Raw genomic sequence first — 23,531 nt, 5'->3', positions numbered from 1 at the left:
TACCCAATTTTTTTAACATTTCTTTTTGTTTGGCATTGTTGAATTTGCGATTGAAATTGCTTGCTATGTGTCGGATGCAGTAAACATGATAAGTGTGGGGAGGTTGCCAACCAAGTTGTTCGTTAGCAACAACATACTTTATACTCGCGTGATGATCAGATATGAGACAAATACCATTTTTATTTGTTACATGTTCACGCAAATGTGCCAAAAACCATGACCACAATGTTAACGTTTCATTTTCGACTATGGCGAATGCTAGAGGAAGAACACTACCATTTTCATCTTGTGATGTGGCCATCAATAGGGTTCCACGGTATTTCCCGTATAAATGTGTGTCGTCAACTTGTATGATTGACTTACAATAATTAAAAACCTCTTTACATTGACCGAAAGTACAAAATACTCTATCAAACTGACGATGTTCACAACTCACCCTGTTGCCAACAATAAAATCGTCATGCAGTATTTGAAAATAGGATCTAGGAGAGTGATTTTGCATGTGTTTTAGCCACGGTGAAAGTTTCACATGACTCTTCTCAATCGCCATATTCAATTGCAATTGCTTTTTGTTTCGCCATCCATGCTTTTTTGTACGAAACCTCATAGGAAAATGCACTGTTTATCCTTTCTTGAATCAAAGAAACTTTTATTGATGAATCTTCTCTAATCATGCCTATTAATAAAATAAGAAAATTTAAATAACCAAAAAACGCAAAAGTAGGATAATATGTACATAAAACACATACCTACTACACAAGTGGCAATGAAATCTGAATCAAGCTTCTCATGATCTTGTGTCATACTCATATTCATACATGTGTGTGGTCCACCCCCATTGTGTCACTTTCCATGAATAAGTTTTTTTAGATAAAATTGCCCTTATATCAAATGGGCAAGGACACTTTGCGCTTTTATTTGGGTAAAAAAATGATATATTTGTGCGATTTGGTTTCAAGAACTTTAAAACTTTGATGCACCTTCATAACATATTGTTTGAGTGCATTTTTTAAAGCATCTTTACTATCAAAATCCATACCAACATATAATTCTTGCCTAACATTAAAAGTAGATGGCATCTTCAAACCACAAATGTCCTCCTCATCAGAATAACTCCAATTGATATTGTTATAATGGAAAGCATCATTCCAAAATGGATTTTGAATTCCATCTACACCAAATATGTAACAAAATAAAATTCATGTCAATTTCAGCAAAAAAATTATTTATCATTAAATACAAATGTTATAAAATGATTAATGTATTCAACTCTTTTTAAAATTTAATTAAATATATCTTCTCTTGGTTGAACAATTGTAACTGGTTGAACCATGTCGGCGACTTCATCATCTGTATCAGATATACCATCAACACTATCATCTTCATCTAAAGAGTCTTCAACGTATGAATTAAACACAAGATAATCATCATCATCATCTTTATCTTCATCCTCATGTAAATTGCTTACATTTCTTAGCGGTTCCGACTCATTATTAGATAAATTATTTCCACATGATCTAACAGAATTTGTAGAATGAAACGCAGAACCACCAACAATATCCTTTTCTATGTATAATTCTAAAACTGACATTTGTTCTTGTTGCCGAAAACTTGTTGGATCAAGTGGCCTCGGAATAATTAAGAAGAGGGGGGTTAAATTAATTATTAATGAGCCTTGACTAATTAAAAACTTATCCTTCCTAATGTTACTAGATTCAATTAGGCTTTTACTACAAAGTTAAGAAACTAAAGAACAGAAACAGAAACTTAACCAAAAGTAAAAGCGGCAATTAAAAGTACACAGCAGAAATTAAAGAGTGTAGGGAAGAAGAAGACAAACACAAGATTTATACTGGTTCGGCCACAAACCGTGCCTACATCCAGTCCCCAAGTGACCTACGATTTTTGAGATTTCTTTCAACTTTGTAAAATCCTTTACAAGCCAAAGATCCACAAGGGAAGTACCCTGTGACATCCTGGAATTTCTACCCGGAATTTTGTAAGTATTACATTTAAATAATTATCTATCTATATATATATATATATATATATATATATATATATATATATATATATATATATATATATATATATATATATTCTTGGTAGAAGTATGTACATTGGGGGAGAAATACGCGGGTTAGACTAATTAACGAAGAGTAACCCATAACTGGACGGTTATAGATTAATTCACAATTAATTAGTCTAAAAATTATCGCTTTGCGTGCAACTTATAATTAAACAAAACCAACCTCTGAAACGCGCTCAGGGTCTCATTCTGAGCGTTTTGATATATATATTACCTACCTTTGAAAATGGGCCCCGACGGGTGTAGAGAAATGCAAAGAACTGGAACCGGAGAGGCGACACGCAAACCGAGGCAAGATTTTAGCATCCAAAAAGGTACAATTTTTTCTTCTTTTATGGCTAAGTATGTGGTCAAATCAAAGGTAAAGGTGGGCCCTTTTTGCTCCAATTAAAAAAGGACATGTGGAATTGCTTTTGAAAAGAAAATGAAAAAAGAAAAGAAAAACCATTTTTTTTAAAAGCCAAATCTTCTCTCTCTTTCTCCTGAAACTTCCAGCAGCCCTCTCTTTCTTCCTCCACATTTCTTCTTTCATTTTCTTCACCACCATTGTTGTCTCTCTTCAAGCTCCAAATCCCCCTTCATTTCCACTCCAATTTGCAAGGTAAAGCTGTTTTTGGAGTCTAGGAGCCTACTTCTACCTCGTGGGACCTTCAATTTAAGGTAAGGGTGGACTTCTCCTCACTTGAAATTTGTGGCTGTTGGGTTCTTGGGAGCTATAATGGGTAGCTCTACTAGGTTATTGCTTTAGGGTGGTTGTTTGTGAAGGAAATTGTTGTAACTATGCTAAACTTGACATGTTTAATGTAAGCAAAACTGCCCATGTTGATTTAGGGTTCAATAATGATGTTTTGAGATATATGCTTAAAATGTAGATAGAAAACTGGTAGAGAGGATGGGGAGAGTTAGCTTAGAGTTAAATGTGAGAATGGTAGTGTTGTAGGTGGAAAAGTGTAAGATTTTGAGGTTTTAGAAAGTCAAATTTGGGGTTAGTGGAAATTTGAGTTTAAAGTGAGTTGATTCTAGTTTAGAATGTGAATTAGGACTTGAAGGAAAGCTTGGTCAGAGAAAATGAGGAAAATGAGTGGCAAATGTGAAAGAAAAGAGCCATTTATAGTGTAAATTGAGTGTTGAGAGGTCAAATTTTGAATAGGTGGAAATTTTACCTTAAAATTAGTTTGAGCAAGTCTAATTCAATGTTATAGACTTGATGAAGATGAGAGTTTACCCCAAAATAACCCAATTTTCATTTTCACCTTTCAAACCTTGAAAATTCACTAAATTTGGTGGGTTTTGGATACCTATGTTTTGCTTTACCTTGGTTTGAAGTTTGTTTTTGGCTTGAACATGACTTATACATGGTTTAGGATTTGTAGGATCCAATTTGAGTGGAATTAGATGCATTTAAGCTAGATTTTGAAAATTTGCAAAATTATGCAGAAAAGCTGTCCAATTATGCAGCAAATCTGCCAATTATGCAGAAAAAAACTGGTTGCGCAGTGCTAGTTTCTGCTGTCACGGGAAAGGTAGTACATCTCGTGTTCTAGACATTCTTTAGCAGATCCCAACGGTCAAAAACTTATATTTATGTATTAGGAACCCCCAGTTAAATTTTCAAGGCGATCCAATGGTTACCGAATCGGGGATAAGGACTTTACTAAGGTATATTGGTAGGAAAAACTCTGTGGAATTCGAATGAATCTTGTGTAAAGATTTCTGCCTCCACTCTGTTTTTTTAAGGTAGTTTCATGACAAATGGAATTGAATTGATTTGACATTATGAAAGCTTGGAGGGGTTGATGGGGACCCGGTGATGAGAGGAACGAGGAGAAGGGCTACGTACGTGTGCGTGAGCTAAATTTAAAGGTGGGCAACTGGGGATGGTGTACTTATGTCTGGGCTTGTAGAAATGGGATATTTGTTTTGCGCCATCGCCCGATCGCCACCTAGTACCACATATGACGGGTGCCCCATAACCCAATAAGCCATGTGTGAGAAAGCGTGGGAGAGTCAGTCTTCCAACTTTTATTCGTTGACCACAGAGTGGTACCTGAAGATATGTCGCGGGGGTCAAGAGACCTTGGGGACGTCAGGTGGGGTGCTATTGCCCAAAACCAAGCTAGGCCAATCCCGACCCAACTCGGGCATAGTCAGCTAGTGAGAACCTGTGACGTACCTAAGCAGGCGAGCTCTTGGCAGTCAACCAATAAAGGGACAAAAGTCCACGAAGTAGGGAGGCTTGTGTGGCAGCTGGCCAGCTATCTATCTTGTGTTTTATCTGAAAAATTCCCTCTGGTAATCGATTACCATTTGTGTGTAATCAATTACAGGGTTTAAAAATTGAAACTGAACGTTCAGTAGCTATTGGTAATCGATTACCATTTGTGTGTAATCGATTACACAATGTTATATGCTACTGGTAATCGATTACCATGTGTGTGTAATCGATTACACAATGTTATATGCTACAGGTAATCGATTACCATTTATGTGTAATCGATTACATAGTGTAACTTTTAAGTTCCAATGTGCAATGGCTATTGTAATTCGTTTTTGGACATTGGTAATCGATTACATACTTTGGTAATCAATTACCAGAGAGGAAATCTCTTGAAAAAGACATTTTGACTGTGCGTAGCCGTTATGAGACACATTGTATCGCTACCTGTGTAGTTAGATTTCTTGTGAAAGAGTCTACCCCCTTTTCTTTTATCTCTTGTAGATCACGATGGCAGCGCAGTTGATCCATGATCGTGTTGTGATGGAGTGCCTAGAGGGTGTTTGGGAGACCCTCGAAGGCAATGAGAGGTGCCGATTCTGTGGCACAGTTCGACTCACTGCTACTTCGCTAGTACATCCGGAGCAACCCGCACGCACACTTCATTAACCTGTGGAGTGGATACTACCTACGCCTACTCCATATCGACTAGTTGAGCCTGTTCAATTGATAGAGGTGTCATCCTCTGAAGAGGATCTTGAAGAGGACCCAGAGGAGTTACCTCCTGAACCTGCTATGGATGCCCCTGACTTATCAGAGGATGATGAGGACCCGCTCCCTGATGTTGATTCTCCAGAGGATATTATGTCAACATTTGAGGCAGACTCTACAGAGGAGAGTGGCCCTGGAGGGACAACGAATAGTGACGACCCTTCATCATAATAGACGGCTCCTTAGATTAAGCGTACATACTTTTTGTGGGTGGGTGTATCTAGTTCAGACTGCTAGGTTTACTCTTTTGATTTTTGGGTGGGTAGACCTCTTGTATAGAAATTTTGATGATTGTATATATTTTGTGGCTGTAGCCACCACAGTTATTACCTTTGCTCTGGATGTCACTGTGCTATTTTGCAAACTCCCATGTTTTGAACAGTTTTTGATGATGAAAACAATTATGTTTTATCTTGTTATTTGAAAAATAAATGTTAACGAACTTTATTTGAAAAAAGTTTACCGACTGCATCTTATTATTTCTCACTTGATGACCCTAAATGATGGCTGGTATTTTTTTTTCCTGAAAAAGAAAAAAAATGGTTTGGAGGTTATAAGTGATTAGAAAGAAATGAATCCGAATAGAGTTGTGAACTGGCCACTCAGGACTCTATAACGATAATTTTCCTTCTGAAATTAATTACCGTGAAATAAATAACAGTGCGAAAAAAAAGAGAAGAAAAAAAAATTCCATGGTTTCTGCTATTTAACCTATTACTATTAAACCAGTCATTATTTAGGGACACCACATACCCTCCCTTGTTCTCTTTGAATAACCAAGTGGATGTACCCTCCACTTGAACTGATCCACAAGAGATGTACCCTTTCTTGTTCTCAGTATAACAATCCCCAAGTAGATGTACCCTCTACTTGTACCACAAAGGATGTACCCTCCAATGTGTTGGGACAAAGAATTCTCAGGCGGTTAGTCCTTTGAATCTTTGTAAGGGGAAATAAAAGATATTTCAGGCGGTTAGTCCTTTGAAATCTTTTGCTTAAGGGAAAGGGAAGAATCAAAAGAATTCTCAGGCGGTTAGTCCTTCGTTTTTTTGGCAAAGGAAGAAGAGAATGAAAAAGATGAATAGCACAAGTTTTTTTTATCAAAGAACTTTTCTTGAAAGAGAAAGTATTGAACAAAAAATTTTAGAAAGATGAAGAGAAATGAATTAGAAAATTATGTTGAAAGTGTTGAAAGAGATGGAAGAAGATATTCAAAGATTGAATGAAGGATGTTGAAAGAAGATGTTATCAAGATAGATTATTCAAAGATGATTGATGATTAATTGAAACTCATGTCATGGTCACATATTTATAATCTCTTGATGACTCAAGTCAAAGCTTGTGACTCTTGGCAATTTCTTTAAAACTAGTCACTTAAAAAGTTGTGACATTTGAAAAAAAATCTTCAGAAACAAGTCACTTGAAGAATTATGACTTTTGGAAATGTATTTTTCGAAATCAGTCACTGGTAATCGATTACCATTAAGGTGTACTCGATTACACATCAACAAATGTAACTCTTCATTTTGAATTTTGAAAATTAAAACGTTTAAAAGCTCCGGTAATCGATTACAAGTATTGTGTAATCGATTACACAAGTTTAAAATGATTTAAAACTATTTAAACATAAGTTGTAACTCTTGAAATTTGAAATCTTAATGTTTTAAAACACTGGTAATCAATTACTATCTTTTGGTAATTGATTACTAGAGGAAAAACTCTTTGGTAATGATTTTGCGAAAACTTCTTGTGCTACTCAATGTTTTGAAAAACTTTTTTAGTACTTATCTTGATTGAGTCTTCTATTGATTCTTGAATCTTGATTCTTGAAACTTGATTCTTGAATCTTGAATCTTAATTCTTGAAACTTGATTCTTGAATCTTTGGAATTTGTTTAACTCTTGATTCTTTGGCATCATCAAAATAACCTTGGAAGACATTGCTTCCACAAAACTTTCGATCATAGTTTCAACATCTTCGTCATCACAAATTTGTAATGCAATATATTTTCCTGAAACTAAAAATCTGCAGCTTATACAAGAAATAATTTCATTATTTGCTAACCTTACCTTTTGTCCTATTTTTTTTCAAAGCATTATAACTCATTCCACGATTAATTTGAATTGTTTTTTTTTACCGCCTTCAAATATTATACCGTCATTTTCTTCATATACCCTTTCACTGAAATATAAGACTGCTATAACAGAATTCATCTTATACCAAAATATACCTACAAATTTTTTTTATAAATAATTAATCATACTAACAAAAATTCAACTCCGAAGCAATTTTAATAACTTCAAAATTAAATACTCTAAATCTAAAAAATAATACACTACAAATTATAAGTTAATTCTAAAAAAAATATAAATGATGTGAGGATTTAAAAAAAAATTACCACCTATATTAAAATGGGAGACATACCAAAATATAACAAATCTTCAATTAAATAATCTAAATCTAATAAATACTACATATTAAAAGTTCATTCTAAAAAAAATTATAAATAATGTCATCATTTTAAAATGAAAGATACCACCAATATTAAAATAAGAGACATATAAAATAATAATAATACTTCATCTTGGAGCAATTTTAATAACTTAAAAATTAAATATTCTAAATCTACAAAATACTACAATAGAAAACAATAATTTGTAAATCATATGAGGATTTAAAACTAACATATACAACCAATATTAAAATGTGAGACATACCGAAAATTAACAAAAGATTAATTGGTATCAATTTTAATCCCTTAAAAATTAAATAATCTAAATCTAAAAAAATACTTAATATTAAATCTTAATTCTAAAAAAATTTATAAATGATTCTTAGAAATTTAAAAATAAAGATAACACAAAACATACTTAAAAATAACAAAAGTGGAAGGTAGATAAGTCTTCAGAGAATATTTTACCCAACTCAAATATAGAAACACACAACTAAGTTGTATTTTCCTCTCTAACTTTCTCATATAAATATAATGGGTATTTCGCCACAGGGATTGGCGAAACCACATGAATCATGACTGCTCCGCCAGAGGGACTGGCGTAACCACATGCATGGGTATTCCGTCATCCATATTGGCGTAACCCATGTTGTGGCGTGGCATGCATGCTGGTGGCCATGTGTACATGGGGTGGAGTGCATGGGTTAATGATACATGCATGGGTATTTCTTGCCAGTGTTGTTGGCGTAACCCACATACATTTATTTCGCAAGTCATGTTGACGTAACCCTTTGGGGTATCTCACCAACAGTGATGGCAAAATAAGGATTACGCCAATAGAAATGGCGAAACCCTACAAAAAAACATATCCCTCTAAACATTCTTTCAAAACAAGCTCTCTAGAATAAATAATTTGTAAAAGAAACTCGTTTACGTCATTTTGTCCCAAAATGGGCCTAACATATTGCACTTCTGCGTTATGAAATAGACTGACCCATGTGGTTTACTTTCAACAGATCTGATTGCTCTTCAGAGTTCAAACCCTCTTTAATTGCATTTACACCTATGACCTACCCACCAAAAACACTGAAACGAGCAAACCAGAATGGGAACTGCCCTACCCTCTTTACTTTAATTCAGTCACAACAAGGGCAAAAAAAAAAAGAAAGAAAAAAAAGAATGAGCAAGTCTTCTGGTGCTGTTTTTCTCGCGCGCGCTCAGCGTGCGATGTTTTCGTTTCCTAGTTAGTAGCAGCGAGATTTTGAGGTTGTCGTGACCAAGTCCATGGAACTGAAATTCGTTCTCTTTCTACTCCCTTTGCTAGTTGTTGCTGCTCATGGACTCGCTTCCAATGCGGTGAGTGTAACAGTAACCATAATTTACTTTTTTTTATTTGTTAAAAAGTCAAATTGAAAAATAAGTTAATGTTTTCTTGCAATAAGCAAATGAAAGAATTTTTTTTTTTTCGCTGTGAACCTATTTGTCGGAAGCTTTGTCTTGCTTGCAGACACTGAACGAGACTTGTGGATACTTCGATGGTTCTCTCAATAGGGACCCTAAAGGTACGATTTTTATTTCTATGTTACTTAAGTAAATCTGCATAATCGATGTTTTAGAAATTATTATTGTTGTTCTTCTTACAGTCCCTCCGATCCAAAACCATTGATACTTGAGGTTTTGTAGAATGATTGTGAAAAATCATTGAATGCCTTTGATTTTTAGAAGAATATCACTACGTTTCACTAAGTTATCTCTTTCAGTTTCACTATTAATATTTTTTTTTCGTGTTACTTTTAGGGAAGATACCAAGAGACAAGTTAAAATTGAAAAAATAATTAGAAATGCTTTCTTCACTTTGAGAAGTTATAAACAATTTGAAACAAAGTAAAACTAGTGAATGGACAATTATTTTGAAATGAAGTGAGTGTTTCTGTTAATCAAGGTTTTAAAAAATGGTCCATGACCGCAATTTTGGTTGCGTCAAGGTTTTTGGTTGTGGCTGCATTTGTCCAGATTGCACTTTAAAACCTTGAAGTTAATTATGTGATAATGTGTCGATTGTTTTGATGAAAGGTAAAAAAGTTAAATGCAGTTACATTTTACTATAATTGGGACTATTTAAAAGTGTTGTTAGTCCTTTCGTTTCCTAATTACCTTAAATGATACAATTACTATTCATAGAAGTGTAGGAGTTTTAAGGTTGGCTTGGTGGTAAGAGGAGAAGTAAGAGAAGGGAGGGAGGGGAAAGTCGTGGGTTTTATTCGCCCTGCTAACAAAATACTAACAATTAACAACTAAAATTTGCTGATAAAAAAACCTCTTCATAGAAATCTGGTCAAATATGAAAGTTGATCTGCATTAGAGAGGATACATGAGCAATTTATGTAGTTGCTGGCCAGTATAAACCATAGGTTTAAATTGTGCACTATCATCTGCAATAGCGGCTTCCTGTCACGTCACACCCCCCAAGCTATGTCAACCATCGCATAGCAGATCGGAGTTGCTGTGGCCATGGCCATTTTTGAGGACAGTAGCAGTTGGAGCGGCCCCTTTTTTGAGAAGATGTTGGTTTTTGGTTTCCTGTGAGGCAGCGACGTTCCAGCGGGGTAGAGATGTTAAACAAATAAATATACAGTTGTCTGATGTTTTGTTCCACTCATAGTTACTAACTGAATAACAGACTGTAAATAATCTGTTATTAACAACCAAGTAAAACTCAGAAGCTAACTAATACACAAGCTAATTACTGTAGAAGCAACTAGTTATAACTAATTGGCAGGTTCTTTCTCCCGAGTGAGTTTGCATCTAGATGCATGTTGACACTGACATCGTATTATCCAAATGAATGATTTAAGAACTATTGTGCCATGATTCATAATGCATCTTAATATTTACGATTACATGTATGATGTATTCTATCTAAATTCTAGCACAAATCTGAATGTCTGATGATGCTTGAAGTCACATTTTGATAATGATTTCTATACTTTGTCTGAATAGACTTTGAATACTAATGCTTTATTATTCAAATATTATATTGTTTCCTCTCCTTGTGCAGTACCTTGCCCGATTGGTTGGGTTATGGACCCGAACAAAACCAAGTGCTTTCTCCATGTTGGGAGGCCCCAATCTTGGAATGACTCAGAGACCTGTTGTAGTAAGTATGGTGGACATTTAGTGTCATTGACATCGCTTCAGGAGCTACAATTTGCTCAAAGCCTATGTGGTGAATCTATAAATAGTTGCTGGATTGGTGGGCAAAGACTCAACTCTACAGCTGGTTATCAGTGGATGTGGTCTAACAATTCACCGTGGAACAACTCCATATTTTCTATGGTCAATGTTCCACCCCATTGTAATGGAACTGGACCGTCCTGTCATAGGAACAGTACAGACAATTTGTGTACAGTAGTGACTAATAATTCAAACTCTCTCATAACTGAGAGATGCGACAATCCTCATGCTTCTCTATGTATACTTGATATAGGTATGTTTTCCTTGTATATATCACTGTCAATTCTCACTTTACATTCATTAGAAAATTTGGTATTTGCATTTTCCATTTCTTTTTATTCTTCCCCAAAAGGTGTCTTGTTTTTGAGAAATTTGTTATATTATTGCTTATGCTATATTTTCCCCTCCTTTTCTTCTATCTTTATTAAATTTTTGAATCATCATTGCTGACCTAACTGTTTACTGTTTTCTTTTATCTCAGATACAAAACGGAACCAAATGCACCGTCGCAGAGAATACCTTATCATCCTCACAGTGGTGAGTACCTTGATACTCTCCACAACATTATCAGTGGTAGTTTGGCTTCTTGTATATAAGCGAGGCAAGAAAAGAAGGCGGTCTAGAAAACTATCTATTCCAGGAGCTTCTCTTCCATCATGGAAAGTCTTTACCAAAGAGGAATTAAGGTCAATTACAAAGAATTTCAGTGAAGGTAACCGTCTTGTTGGGGATGCCAAGACTGGTGGTACATACAGTGGGGTTTTATCAGATGGTTCAAAAGTCGCAGTTAAGAGATTAAAGAGGTCAAGCTTTCAGAGGAAAAAGGAGTTCTATTCTGAAATTAGCAGGGTTGCTCGGCTTCGTCATCCTAATCTGGTGGCTGTGATGGGATGCTGCTATGATCATGGTGACCGCTACATTGTTTATGAGTTTGTAGCTAATGGGCCCTTAGATAAATGGCTACATCATATACCAAGGGGAGGTCGCAACTTAGATTGGGCTATGAGGATGAAAATTGCAACTACGCTTGCTCAAGGAATTGCGTATGTTCAAATTATACTTTTTCTTTGCTAACTTTCCATGTGTTAATTTAGAATCATTTGCTTTCCTTGTCAAGATGCATATTTTCACTCAAATTAATGAAAAATTTCCTATGATACATTTTTTTTTTTTACTTTTGCTGCAACTGTGGCATCTAGGTCATTCAACTTTGGTATTCATATGAATTATTTTTAATTGGTACTGCATTGCCCATTTGAATTATTTATAAAATTGCAAATTTCAAATGGGAACACATTTAATTTAATACTTAGGTAGCATTTGGTAGCATTTGTTCCATTCTGTTCCCCTTGGTGTTCCACCCTTTTCAATGGAACCAGAGTGTTCCATTTTTCAACTGTGTCCTTTTTAGTTCTTTCTTTAAAAGTACCAATAATAGAATAAAACTTGTGTTATGTTTTGTCCCAGTGTAGCATGTCTAAATGCCACTGGTCTGGTCGATTATCAAATCCAATAAAGAACTAGTGTGTTTTGGATTTCCCTGCTGCTAAAATGCCCCATCCATCTGTTCTTGAATTTTAATTTTACATCAGAGCAATGATCCTCTTCATTCTGACATTTGTTTGGAAGATAGGGATCTCCATTTAACCAAGTAAATATTACGACGGAATAGTAGAGTTGAATTGATTAAAATATGCTATGCCAGTGCACTTGGTCCAAAACCACTCACGGAGGGTAGAACTTTGGAGTATGTATTTGGAATGGATCTGGATCCCCTAATGTTATTTCTGACATTAGATGATCATAGAGGGAGAGATAGAAAATTAATCATCATAGCCTCATAGGACCCAGCATTATTTATGTTGGACCCATTAATGTTGCATCTGTGATGGGATCCTGTTCCATTTAGACAAGTGGAAATAGTTAAGGTGATTTTAATTGCTAATGAAGTTTCAGTTTTGATTTTTGATCGTATGTGTTATCTACAGTTTCCAAGTCCAGCACCAGCACAGTAATTAAGTTGGGATTTTTTTCCAGATAAAAATGTTTTTAATATTGCATTCCCCGGGCCTTGTAAGATCATTTATCAAAGATGTCTTTTATTTAGCATCAATCTTCAAGGAATCTTTTTGATGGCTATATAAAGTTGCTTTTCTTCATTGTTTCTGTCCTATTTGTCCTGTGGAGTAGAGTCTCAGATGATTTGTTTTCTTATGATAACCCAAGTTCTATCAACTTGTGGACTTGTTTGTTTTACTTTTTTGATATGATTACCTTCATTATGTAAACTCTAGCATGGCCTTGTATGCTTTTTAGGACATCATGGAGAAATCTGATATCTAGATATACACTATTAATTAGCCAAATGAAATTATATAAAGGGTAGTTTAGGAGAAAGCCATTATCTTCCAATCCAAAAAGAAACAGTAAATGGAAGGGGATGGAGTAGAGAGGAGGAGATAAATGGAAACCTCTGTCCAGGGCAGCCATATGCATGTTTGTTGTTTCTCTTAATGATGACTATAATTTTCATTCCCTCAAACAAAAGTATTTCCCTTATGTTTGTTGTTAATGGATATATTGCTTAAAGTATACTCTTTTTCCTCATTTTAACAGGTTTCTGCACGACAAGGTTAAGCCACAAGTTGTGCATCGAGATATACGTGCTAGCAATGTTCTGCTGGATGAGGAGTTTGGAGCACAGCTTATGGGTGTTGGTCTGTCCAAGTTTGTGCCATATGAGGTAATGCACGAGAGGACTGTGATGGCAGGTGGAACTTATGGATATCTTGCCCCGGAGTTTGTGTACAGAAATGAGCTCACAACAAAGAGTGATGTGTATAGTTTTGGTGTGCTACTACTTGAAATTGTAAGTGGACGTAGACCTGCACAGGCAGTGGATTCTGTGGGTTGGCAGAGTATATTTGAATGGGCGACGCCTCTTGTGCAAGCTCATCGCTATCACGAACTCTTGGATCTTCATATAACTTCCTCCTCTATCATCCCAGAGGCTAGTACCATCCAAAAGGTTGTAGACCTTGTTTATTCTTGCACGCAGCATGTCCCGTCTATGCGCCCTAGAATGTCTCATGTTGTTCACCAGCTGCAACAGATTGCCCAGCCACCTGCAAAGTAAAGCTAATGAAGCAGTAGTCTTGACCTCAAGTTTTTGTATCTATAACTTCAAAGTGGAGGGGGGTTTTTTGTTTTAAATATTAACAGATATTTATGTATGTACTTTAACCTGCCCTTTTTTAGGGTCGAAACTAAATTAAGTGGGAATTAGAGTTAGCCCAGGCAAATTCTGCTAGACAATATTTGATGTCATACATGTAATGTAGGTGTAGTTGTAATATGGTACTATTGATGGAATTGTACCCCTTTTTTCATTCTTAGTAAAGTTGTAAAATGGACAACATTAAAAGGAAACTGAAGTGTGAAGGCATCATATGTTCTTTGATTATGTTTAGGTAAGCAGCTTAATTGTTTATTTAATGTTTTTTTATGAGTTTATGTCATAAATCATAAAACTTGTTGAATTAAGTTAAAAAGTTATTGAAACAAGTTACGACAAAAAGACTTCAATTATAAATTATTTTTATTAGTATTTTTCAAGTGCCTACTTTGTATGCAATGGAAGCAGCTTATAGACGGAAATGATGTAGATTAGGAAATGCAACCTCATGGTCAGTGTTTTATCATAAGTATGTCAAGCTCATTTGACCTAGTGTGCATAATAAGACAAGATATTGCTTGGAGCAACAAAGAAAGATTAAATGCATTTGTCTCTGTTAGGTAATTCACATTGCTTGTTGCTCAAATCCTCACCCGAATTTACTCCTTCAACGGTCATTTGATGCAATGGTCAACATTTTTATTATTTTTTAACGCACATGGTTTAATTTGGGTTAATGTAGAATATCCCGTCAAAACAAAAATTCTAATCCCACTGTTAACTCAGTTAATGGAGTGTAATTTTCACAAGATCTAGAGGGATTAGTGTTATTTACCATTTACCAACATGATTTTATATATCGCCCTAGAATTACTTGACCTTTCATGGAACTTCATTTAGGCAACTAAAGATAAACTTAGGAAACTATTCGTGTACTACACCAAAGAGCTTCTCGCCCTTGTATTACATGAACAAATAAAAAAAAAAAGAATACAGTAGAAATAATCATACAATACATACATAAAAAAATTTGAAACGTATTTATGTCAAGTCAAGATAGATACGTTCAAGCCACACATAACAATCAAGATGTACAAGTTTTTCTATAAAAACAGGAATACAAGGCCCACTTGAGCACTATGGAATACAAACTATCATTTTAACAAACTAACATTTGCTGATAAAAAAATGAAATACAAACTAATACTAAAATATTGCAGGTGGCAGCAACAACCACTTCTAGGGACTGTTAACCAAGTGAAACTAATATTTGTTTGATCTGAACTGCCCTGGAAGAGATATTGATTACTATCTACCATATTCCCTGCACCATGCGTCAAAACCCAGGCAAAGTCAGCATAATAAAAAACCTACAAAGTCCATGCTGGTGTCTAGAAACAATTCCAACATTGTCTTGCTTAAAAATTGATTTTGATTTAAATCAAGGTATCAAGTTTCCTCTAGTCACCTGAGTCACTTTTATATTGTCTTATGTATGAAATGAAAGTACACTAGCCCTTGAATGTAAAGCTGAATGTTCAGTGAACATTGTTCACATGCACCCAAGAAAGAATCAAATGCCAAGAACATGAAGAATGTAAGAGCTAACCCATTATGTAATGATGGGCGTCAAAAAACCAATTCATTGTCGTGTAGTTAGTAGATACTCACATTTATAAGAAACACAATCAGCAACGCTTAATAAAACAAGCAACTTGAAAAGCTGCAAAAAAAAATGTCTATAGGAATTTTATTTTTACATCAAATTCACAAACCTTAATCTATGGATTCTGTTGTTTGAGATTGTTGCTCCTCAAATAAAGATTTTATTCTCTGCAGTAAACAACATACCCTGGTATTTAGCCAAAAGAATAAAACCAACTCCAGAAACATACATCTAAATATTTTTTCTTCTCCTTTCCTCTCTTTTTATTGCATTTCTATCTCAGGGCAATTAAACTTCCTGTTTCTCCTGGCAAATAACAATACTATATCTCATGTTTACTTCCTGCCTTGACAGAGCTTCCAACTTCCTCCAGTTTCTGCATTGGTAGCAGCTCCCCAGAAGGATTAGAATCATGTTTTAATGACTTTGATGGAGACATCTAAAAGTCAAAGAAAACAATGATGGGTGAGAGAGAAAATGAGACAATAAGTAAGCAGCATGGACAATGAGAGTTCTAAGTTGAAAGCAATATAAAGATTTACTAGTTAATGACAAATTATTGGTCACCCATTCACCCAGAAGTCCAGAAGCAAAATTTAAAAAGATTTATTCCCAATGCATATGACAGCATGGTCAATGACTTACCATCAGATGATGTGGAACATCTTCTAATGTAGAGACCTGTCTTGACAAAATCTCATTTCTCATGTTCGATAGACGCATCATAACAGCCTGGAAAGTGTGGAAGCATTGCAAAGAGCAGTTCCACATAACCCATATTATCAACTTGATGTGGAAGAAGAAAATATCGAAAACAAATTTCTTATTGACAGTTTCGGTTTTTGTATGTGTGTGAGAAAGAGGGTGGTCAGACACAATTGATTACCTTCCTGAAATCATTTGGATTTGCAACACCCTGGATTTTAACATCATCACTGGGTGGCCTCCTAACTCCAACATTTTCAATTCTAAGAGAATAGACACCAAAAAGTGATTGCAATTATCCTATGAATAATAGACATAATCAATCAGGTACTAGAAATTGAAACCATATGACCATAAAACAATTGCTAGATCTTAGAAGGTTTAATAAAAAACAATAAATGAAACCAACCAAAACAGATAATGTCAAATGAATGGAAGAGTAAATAATGTATGGACAGATAGTCATTTAGTCACAAACTGTCATGGTAATAGTTATCTTAAAATTAAAAGTCATACTAAGGTTTCTGATTGGCTAACAATGTATTAACTTACAATAATAATATTGACCCGTGCATATATCATTAGTTTTCGTTTTTTACAATAATCAAGTGTTCTCACATGCTGTAAGATACTGGAGGATGCAGTTTTTCTTTGCTGGACTTGGCAAAAAAATCTAAATAAGGACTTTGACGTATTGTTTCATTACTGGTCCAGCAATATGAAGGAGGCATTTATGTGATTAGGGTGAGACTCTATATTATATGTTGGGTAACTGTGGGCCAAGCAAACTGTCAGAATTATGGTTTCCTAATTCAATTTAGATATTTTTTTCTAATTCAATTTAGATACTCTGTATTAGGGAACCATAGTCCCGCTAAATTTGGTCCACTGTGTAATTTCAACCATACAACCTATACTGATTAACATATAATACAATATTATTTTCGCCGAGTAAAAAAAAGTGTTCTCACATGCCCGTGAAAAAAAAAATATTCTCACACAAGTCGTCGCCCTGTTTAGACCACTATAAATTTAGACCATTAAATCATATTAAATATGATAACTGCTACAAGACAGTTAGTGTCCATTTGGTAGAGAGGAATAAATGAAATGAAAATAAATTGAGGTTAAAGTTTTAAATTAAAGGAGAACGTAAAAGTATAAGTCTCATTTTATTTTAATGTTCATTTAATTTATTTTCGGTTCTCTTTCATTGCAAACAAACAAACTCTTAATGAAATCTAAATACTGTATCATTTTACTTCATTGCAGTTGATTCCATCACTCTTTATGAATCCAAACTAGGTTTTTTTTACCATATTACACCCTCTCTCTCCAAAAAATGTCTAATATACACTAGTTTGGGAATTTTTTCCCAAACTACACCTGTTTCAAGCTTTTCACAGAAGTCGGGTTCTGGCACCCCGACTTCCCTTCTTCCTTTTTTTTATAAATAAGTTTATATATTATTAAAATTAAATATTATATTATATAAAATTATTTTTAATTGATTTTAAAATTATTTATTTATTAAATTAATTTATGTAATATTATTTTATAATTTTTTAAAGAGAAATATACATATAAAGAAAAATATAAAAATAGGATAAAATTAGAGTATAATTTTTTATTTATGTTATATGTAATTGTGTAGTTAAATTTATGTTTTGTTAATTTTTGTATGTTCTTGTAATTAAAAATAATAAAATTAGTTAGTAGTATTAAAATACAGTAAAAAAAACACCGCAAAAAAATATATGACAAATGAAAAAATACTCAAACTACAGTAACTGAAATGATACTCGACAATAATGAAACATATCAAAAATTACAATTACAACGCAAACATAACAAAACTAATGAGGATCTGAAATATGTTGTGCAGAATACATGTCTTCTTCTATTTAGATTACTGATTTGCTAAAAATAACCAAAATTTCTATTGTGCAGAATCGTTTCCAATAGTTGGATTGTGCTAACACCTTTAGCACGTCTTTATCATTTTTCAATTCTGTTATGTCATATTCAATCAAATTTTCAGAATACTTAGAATGACCTGGTTGTCGAAAGAACAATCGTCTAACCAATTGTGATTCGTGAATTCCATTAGGGGGAACCCCTATAGGTGCAACTTGCTTGATTAAATCTTTGAGTTTCTCCATGCCATATCCCGAAGGAATGCCAAATCTTATTGGATTAGTTCCAGTAAAGGAGTAACCCAAAAACTCACCTTGACGTGGTGTGGTATGTTCCACTTCCCGTTGTAATACATAATTGCATCATGAGTAGGAGTGATGGTTGATTGAAGTAGGTTGAGTATAGCATCCGGTGTTCTAATAATGGTACATAATAATTCTATAAAGATTGAAAAAAAGATTGAAAAAAAGATTGAAGCACGTTAACATTGTGTAAACATCATCATCATTTTTCAATTGTAAAGATTGAAAAAAATATTGTTGACCTGCATCTATGAATGGTTGTCGGTAGTAGATTTCATCCAGTAATTGATCGTTGGTTAGTTGAAGGGTGTTGTGCATTCTACGCTTGAGTGTATCAAAAGAACAGTTGTTAGGAACTCGCATTGGTGTTGGAATGAGACTTTGAAAATAAACACCAGTTTGGTTGTAACTGATTGATCCAAACATATGCAGTTTTTGTGTTGTTATTAACGAAGGTGGTGCCCTCATTAGTATTGCAAATTTGGCCATCGTAGTAAACACAAACATATGCAGTTAGGTGACACATTGTGGTAGGGATTGAGATAAAAATTTGAAATTGTTACGAATGTCTTTAGTTGTAGTGGTATTTATAGAATTTGGTTATAGTTGAGTGAGTCACTAGTTAACTGTGCATTTAGATGAACGGGTAAATGAACACTTAAGCATATTTACAAGGGTCCATAATGTGCAAATTGCTGAGTGAAAAAAACAACTGAGTGAAACAAAACTGAGTTGTCCACGTCATGTCAGTTTTACTGGTGCGACATTAATTTTTTTAGAGATGTGTGGAAATTGCCGAGTGTTGTCGATTTCAACTGTGATTTATCCCTGGTAATTGATGGAGCAGAAGTCCATTATAGTTATCAGAGTGAAAAAAATTGAGTTGTCCATGTCATGTCAGTTTTACTGGTGCGACATTTATTTTTTTAGAGACGTGTGTAAATTGTTGAGTGTTGTCAATTTTGACTATGATTTATCTCTGGTAATTGATGGAGTATAAGTCCATTATAATTATCAAAGTGAAAAAAAATTGAGTAGTCCATGTCATGTCAGTTTTACTGGTGCGACATTTATTTTTTTAGAGACGTGTGTAAATTGCTGAGTGTTGTCAATTTTGACTATGATTTATCTCTGGTAATTGATGGAGTATAAGTCCATTATAATTATCAGAGTGAAAAAAAATTGAGTAGTCCATGTCATGTCAGTTTTACTGGTGAGACATTTATTTTTTTAGAGACCCATGGACATTGCCGAGTGTTGTCAATTTCGACTATGATTTATCCCTGATAATTGATGCAGCAAAAGTCCATTATAATTTCAGAGTAAAAAAAAATTGATTTGTGAAAATTGCAGTGTGTCACGAATTTTTTTTTGTGGAGTTTTTGACGTTATTACCATGGAAAAAGTGTCCAAATCATAATTTTTTTGATTTTGTACTTGTATTTTGAGGTGTTATTCTATGGAACTGGTGCACGAAATAATTTTTTTTGGATTCTTTGACGTTCAAAATATAGAAAAAATGAGTCACAAATATCATTAATGTGTTCGACATAATTTGAAAAAAATGCAGAACATGGGTACTTAACCATAGTTACAAGGATCCAAATCATAGGTTTTTTTTGTTTTGTACTTGTAATTTGAGGTGTTATTCCATGGAACTGGTGCACGAAATAATTTTTTTTGGATTCTTTGACATTCAAACTATAGAAAAAATGAGTCACAAATATCATTAATGTGTTCGACATAATTTGAAAAAAATGGCAGAACATGGGCTCTTAAGCATAGTTGCAAGGGTCCAAATCATAGTTTTTTTTTATTTTGTACTTGTATTTTGAGGTGTTATTCCATGAAACTGGTGCACGAAATTATTTTTTTTTTTATTCTTTGACGTTCAAACTATAGAAAAAATGAGTCACAAATATCATTAATGTGTTTGACATAATTTTAAAGAAATGCAGAACATGGATACTTAAGCATAGTTGCAAGGGTCCAAATCATAGTTTTTTTTATTGTGTACTTGTATTTTGAGGTGTTAGTCCATGGAACTGGTGCACGAAATATTTTTTTTTTGGATTCTTTGACGTTCAAACTATAGAAAAAATGAGTCACAAATATCATTAATGTGTTCGACATAATTTTAAAAAAATGCAGAACATGGACTCTTAAGCATAGTTGCAAAGGTCCAAATCATAGTTTTTTTTATTTTGTAGTTGTATTTTGAGGTGTTAGTCCATGGAACTGGTGCACGAAATATTTTTTTTTGGATTCTTTAACGTTCAAACTATAGAAAAAATGAGTCACAAATATCATTAATGTGTTCGACATAATTTTAAAAAAATGCAGAACATGGACTCTTAGGCATAGTTGCAAGGGTCCAAATCATAGTTTTTTTTATTTTGTACTTGTATTTTGCGGTGTTAGTCCATGGAACTGGTGCACGAAATAATTTTTTTTTGGATTCTTTGACGTTCAAACTATAGAAAAAATGAATCACAAATATCATTCATGTGTTCGACATAATTTTAAAAAAATGCAAAACATGGACTCTTAAGCATAGTTGCAAGGGTCCAAATCATAGTTTTTTGATTTTGTACTTGTATTTTGAGGTGTTAGTCCATGGAACTGGTACACGAAATAATTTTTTTTTTATTCTTTGACGTTCAAACTATAGAAAAAATGAGTCACAAATATCATTAATGTGCTCGACATAATTTTGTAACTCTCACACCATTTCCACTCATATCCCATAAGCACCACCATGGCTCCACCTAAAGAAATTCCGACCCTCATTTACCACAATGCTCACATTCTAGACGATCCAGTTCAAGGATCGACGTACCAATGTACAACCCCAATATTTTTTTACGCCAGTCGTTCTATTACGTTTACACAATTCATTCGAAAATTTAACAATTGTCTCCCTACTCGAGCAACTGAACAAGTTGCTCAATTGTTATTTCGTGTCCCTATTTCACTTCATCTCGGTCAGACACGTTTTATTTCAGGTCAACTATTCGACAATGATGATCTTAGAGGCGCGATGGAAACAATTATCCAGAATCCACAACTGAATTTTGCCGAATTCTATGTTGTTACTGAGCTTATTCCTCAACCACAACCATCGTCTCTATAACCCTCATGTCCACAACTACAATTACCGCCTCCACAACAGTTACCGTACAACAACATAGACCTCAATAATCCAGTATCTTCATACAACAACCTTGAATCACAAGACCCCTTTGACATTTATACTTCATACACACAAATATTATCCGAGAACGATTCCTTTTTTCATGGCCAACAAACCTCCTTTGACCAACAAAACCATCCTTCATCCCCCTTTACCCCACCTTCACAGCTACCACAAACGCAAACATCAAACCGAGATGAACATCTCATTGCTAACGAAGATCCCATTATATGATTTCATCATGAAAACATGGATGATTTTACTGAGGATGAGAATCAACAGTTCTTTGATCACATCAATCACCAAAGCGATGACCAAAGTGATGATCAAATCGATGACGAGGGTGTTGGCAGACCAACGACACCTCCGTCACCTCCGTTGCAATATCAGCAACCTAGGTGTCCAGTAGACTTGAACTTTGACCACCTACCACACTACATTGATCGACACCATTTTATTCATTAGCAACACAATGTACAACCACCAGTCAGTATACTCGAGGTTGGCATGACCTTCGATGACAAAGCACAATGTATTCGAGCAATCAAAGAATATAACATCAGAAATCATTTTGATTGCAGAACAATTTACTCTGACTAGAGAAGGCTAAACTTCGTTTGCAAGTTACATGAAAATGGTTGTACATGGAGCTTGAGCGCATGCAATTCAAAGAGGCATAACAAATGGATTATCAAGAGTATTAGAGGTCATCACACTTGTCTTGTGCCGATGCTCAGAAAAGATCATCGCCAACTCAACAAACACGTCATAGCACAGATCATCCAACCAATTGTTAAGACAAACCCAACTGTCTCCATCAAGATGTTGATTGCAGAGATCAAAACGTTCATGAATTATACCCCATCCTACAAGAAGACATGGTTAGAAAAGCAAAAAGCATTGGAGATGATTCATGGAAACTGGGAAGAATCATATGCCAAACTGCCAAAACTTTTCGGAACTTTGCAATCTTGTGTACCTGGGACTGTGGTCGCTGCTCAAACAGAATCCTTGCATGAGGGGGGAGAAATAGTATCGGGCAAAAGATTGTTTAAATGTGTCTTTTGGTCATTTGATCCATGCATTAATGGTTTTGCATATTGCAAGCCCATAGTACAAGTAGATGGTACATGACTTTACAGAAAGTATACTGGCACACTGTTGATAGCTACCGCACAAGATGAAGTTAACCATATCTTTCCGATTGCCTATGCCATTGTAGAAGGGGAGACAACTTCAGCTTGGGGTTTTTTCTAAAGAATTTGAGAAGACATGTTACTCCGCAAATTAACATTTCTCTTATTTCAGACCGACACCCCTCAATTATAAGTGCCTACAATAACCCAAAGTAACTTATGGGTTGAGGACACATCCCATTTCTTTTGCCTGCGCCACATTGCACAAAACTTTCTTCGCGGTAACTCAAACTGCAAACATTTAAAGAAACCACTTATGTTGGCTGGTGAGAATCTATTTTATTTATTCGTTATAATTTTCTTTCAATCAAATTTTATAACATAATACATTGAGTAAATATTTACAGGGTACGCATACATGGAGAAGATGCACTGGCGACATCTTGGGGATATTCGTGCGAATAAGCCAAGTGCAGCTGAATGGCTTGATCAATTACCCAAATAAAAATGGGTACAATGCTTTGATGAGGGGAAACGTTGGGGACATATGACTACCAATTTGTCGGAGTTTGTTAATTCCATGTTCAAAAACACAAGACATTTGTCGGTGTCATCGTTGGTTGAGGAGACCTATTTCAAGACCGCACAACTCTTTGCTAATAGAGGTCGACAAACT

The 23,531-nt window shown here is 34.6% G+C and overlaps 1 protein-coding gene and 1 long non-coding RNA gene across 3 annotated transcripts; one reads left to right on the top strand and one right to left on the bottom strand.

Annotated features, from left to right (window-relative positions):
* The first annotated feature begins 8,554 nt into the window (after positions 1–8,554).
* LOC114368004 (C-type lectin receptor-like tyrosine-protein kinase At1g52310) lies at positions 8,555–14,224 on the top strand. Of its 2 annotated transcripts, none has more exons than XM_028325314.1 (5): positions 8,555–8,883; positions 9,035–9,089; positions 10,586–11,014; positions 11,243–11,804; positions 13,378–14,224. In XM_028325314.1, exons 1-5 carry the CDS (start codon positions 8,812–8,814, stop codon positions 13,895–13,897), a joined length of 1,638 nt encoding a protein of 545 aa, XP_028181115.1. In that variant the 5' UTR covers positions 8,555–8,811; the 3' UTR covers positions 13,898–14,224. The 2 variants fall into 2 exon arrangements, with proteins under 2 accessions (XP_028181115.1, XP_028181116.1); XM_028325315.1 differs by having other exon boundaries at positions 8,556–8,883; positions 9,018–9,089.
* A 733-nt stretch (positions 14,225–14,957) lies between these two features.
* LOC114425545 lies at positions 14,958–16,661 on the bottom strand. Its single transcript, XR_003669245.1, has 4 exons — positions 16,489–16,661; positions 16,248–16,334; positions 15,712–16,041; positions 14,958–15,260 (listed from the first exon to the last, which is right to left on the bottom strand). It is a non-coding gene; the product is annotated as an uncharacterized LOC114425545 (long non-coding RNA).
* Between the last annotated feature and the right edge of the window lie 6,870 nt (positions 16,662–23,531).

Source organism: Glycine soja, chromosome 9 (genome assembly GCF_004193775.1).
Source record: "Glycine soja cultivar W05 chromosome 9, ASM419377v2, whole genome shotgun sequence".
In the NCBI taxonomy this organism is placed as follows: Eukaryota; Viridiplantae; Streptophyta; class Magnoliopsida; order Fabales; family Fabaceae; genus Glycine; species Glycine soja.
Note: the sequence above shows the minus strand (reverse complement) of the source record. Positions and strands in the feature narration are given on the sequence as shown.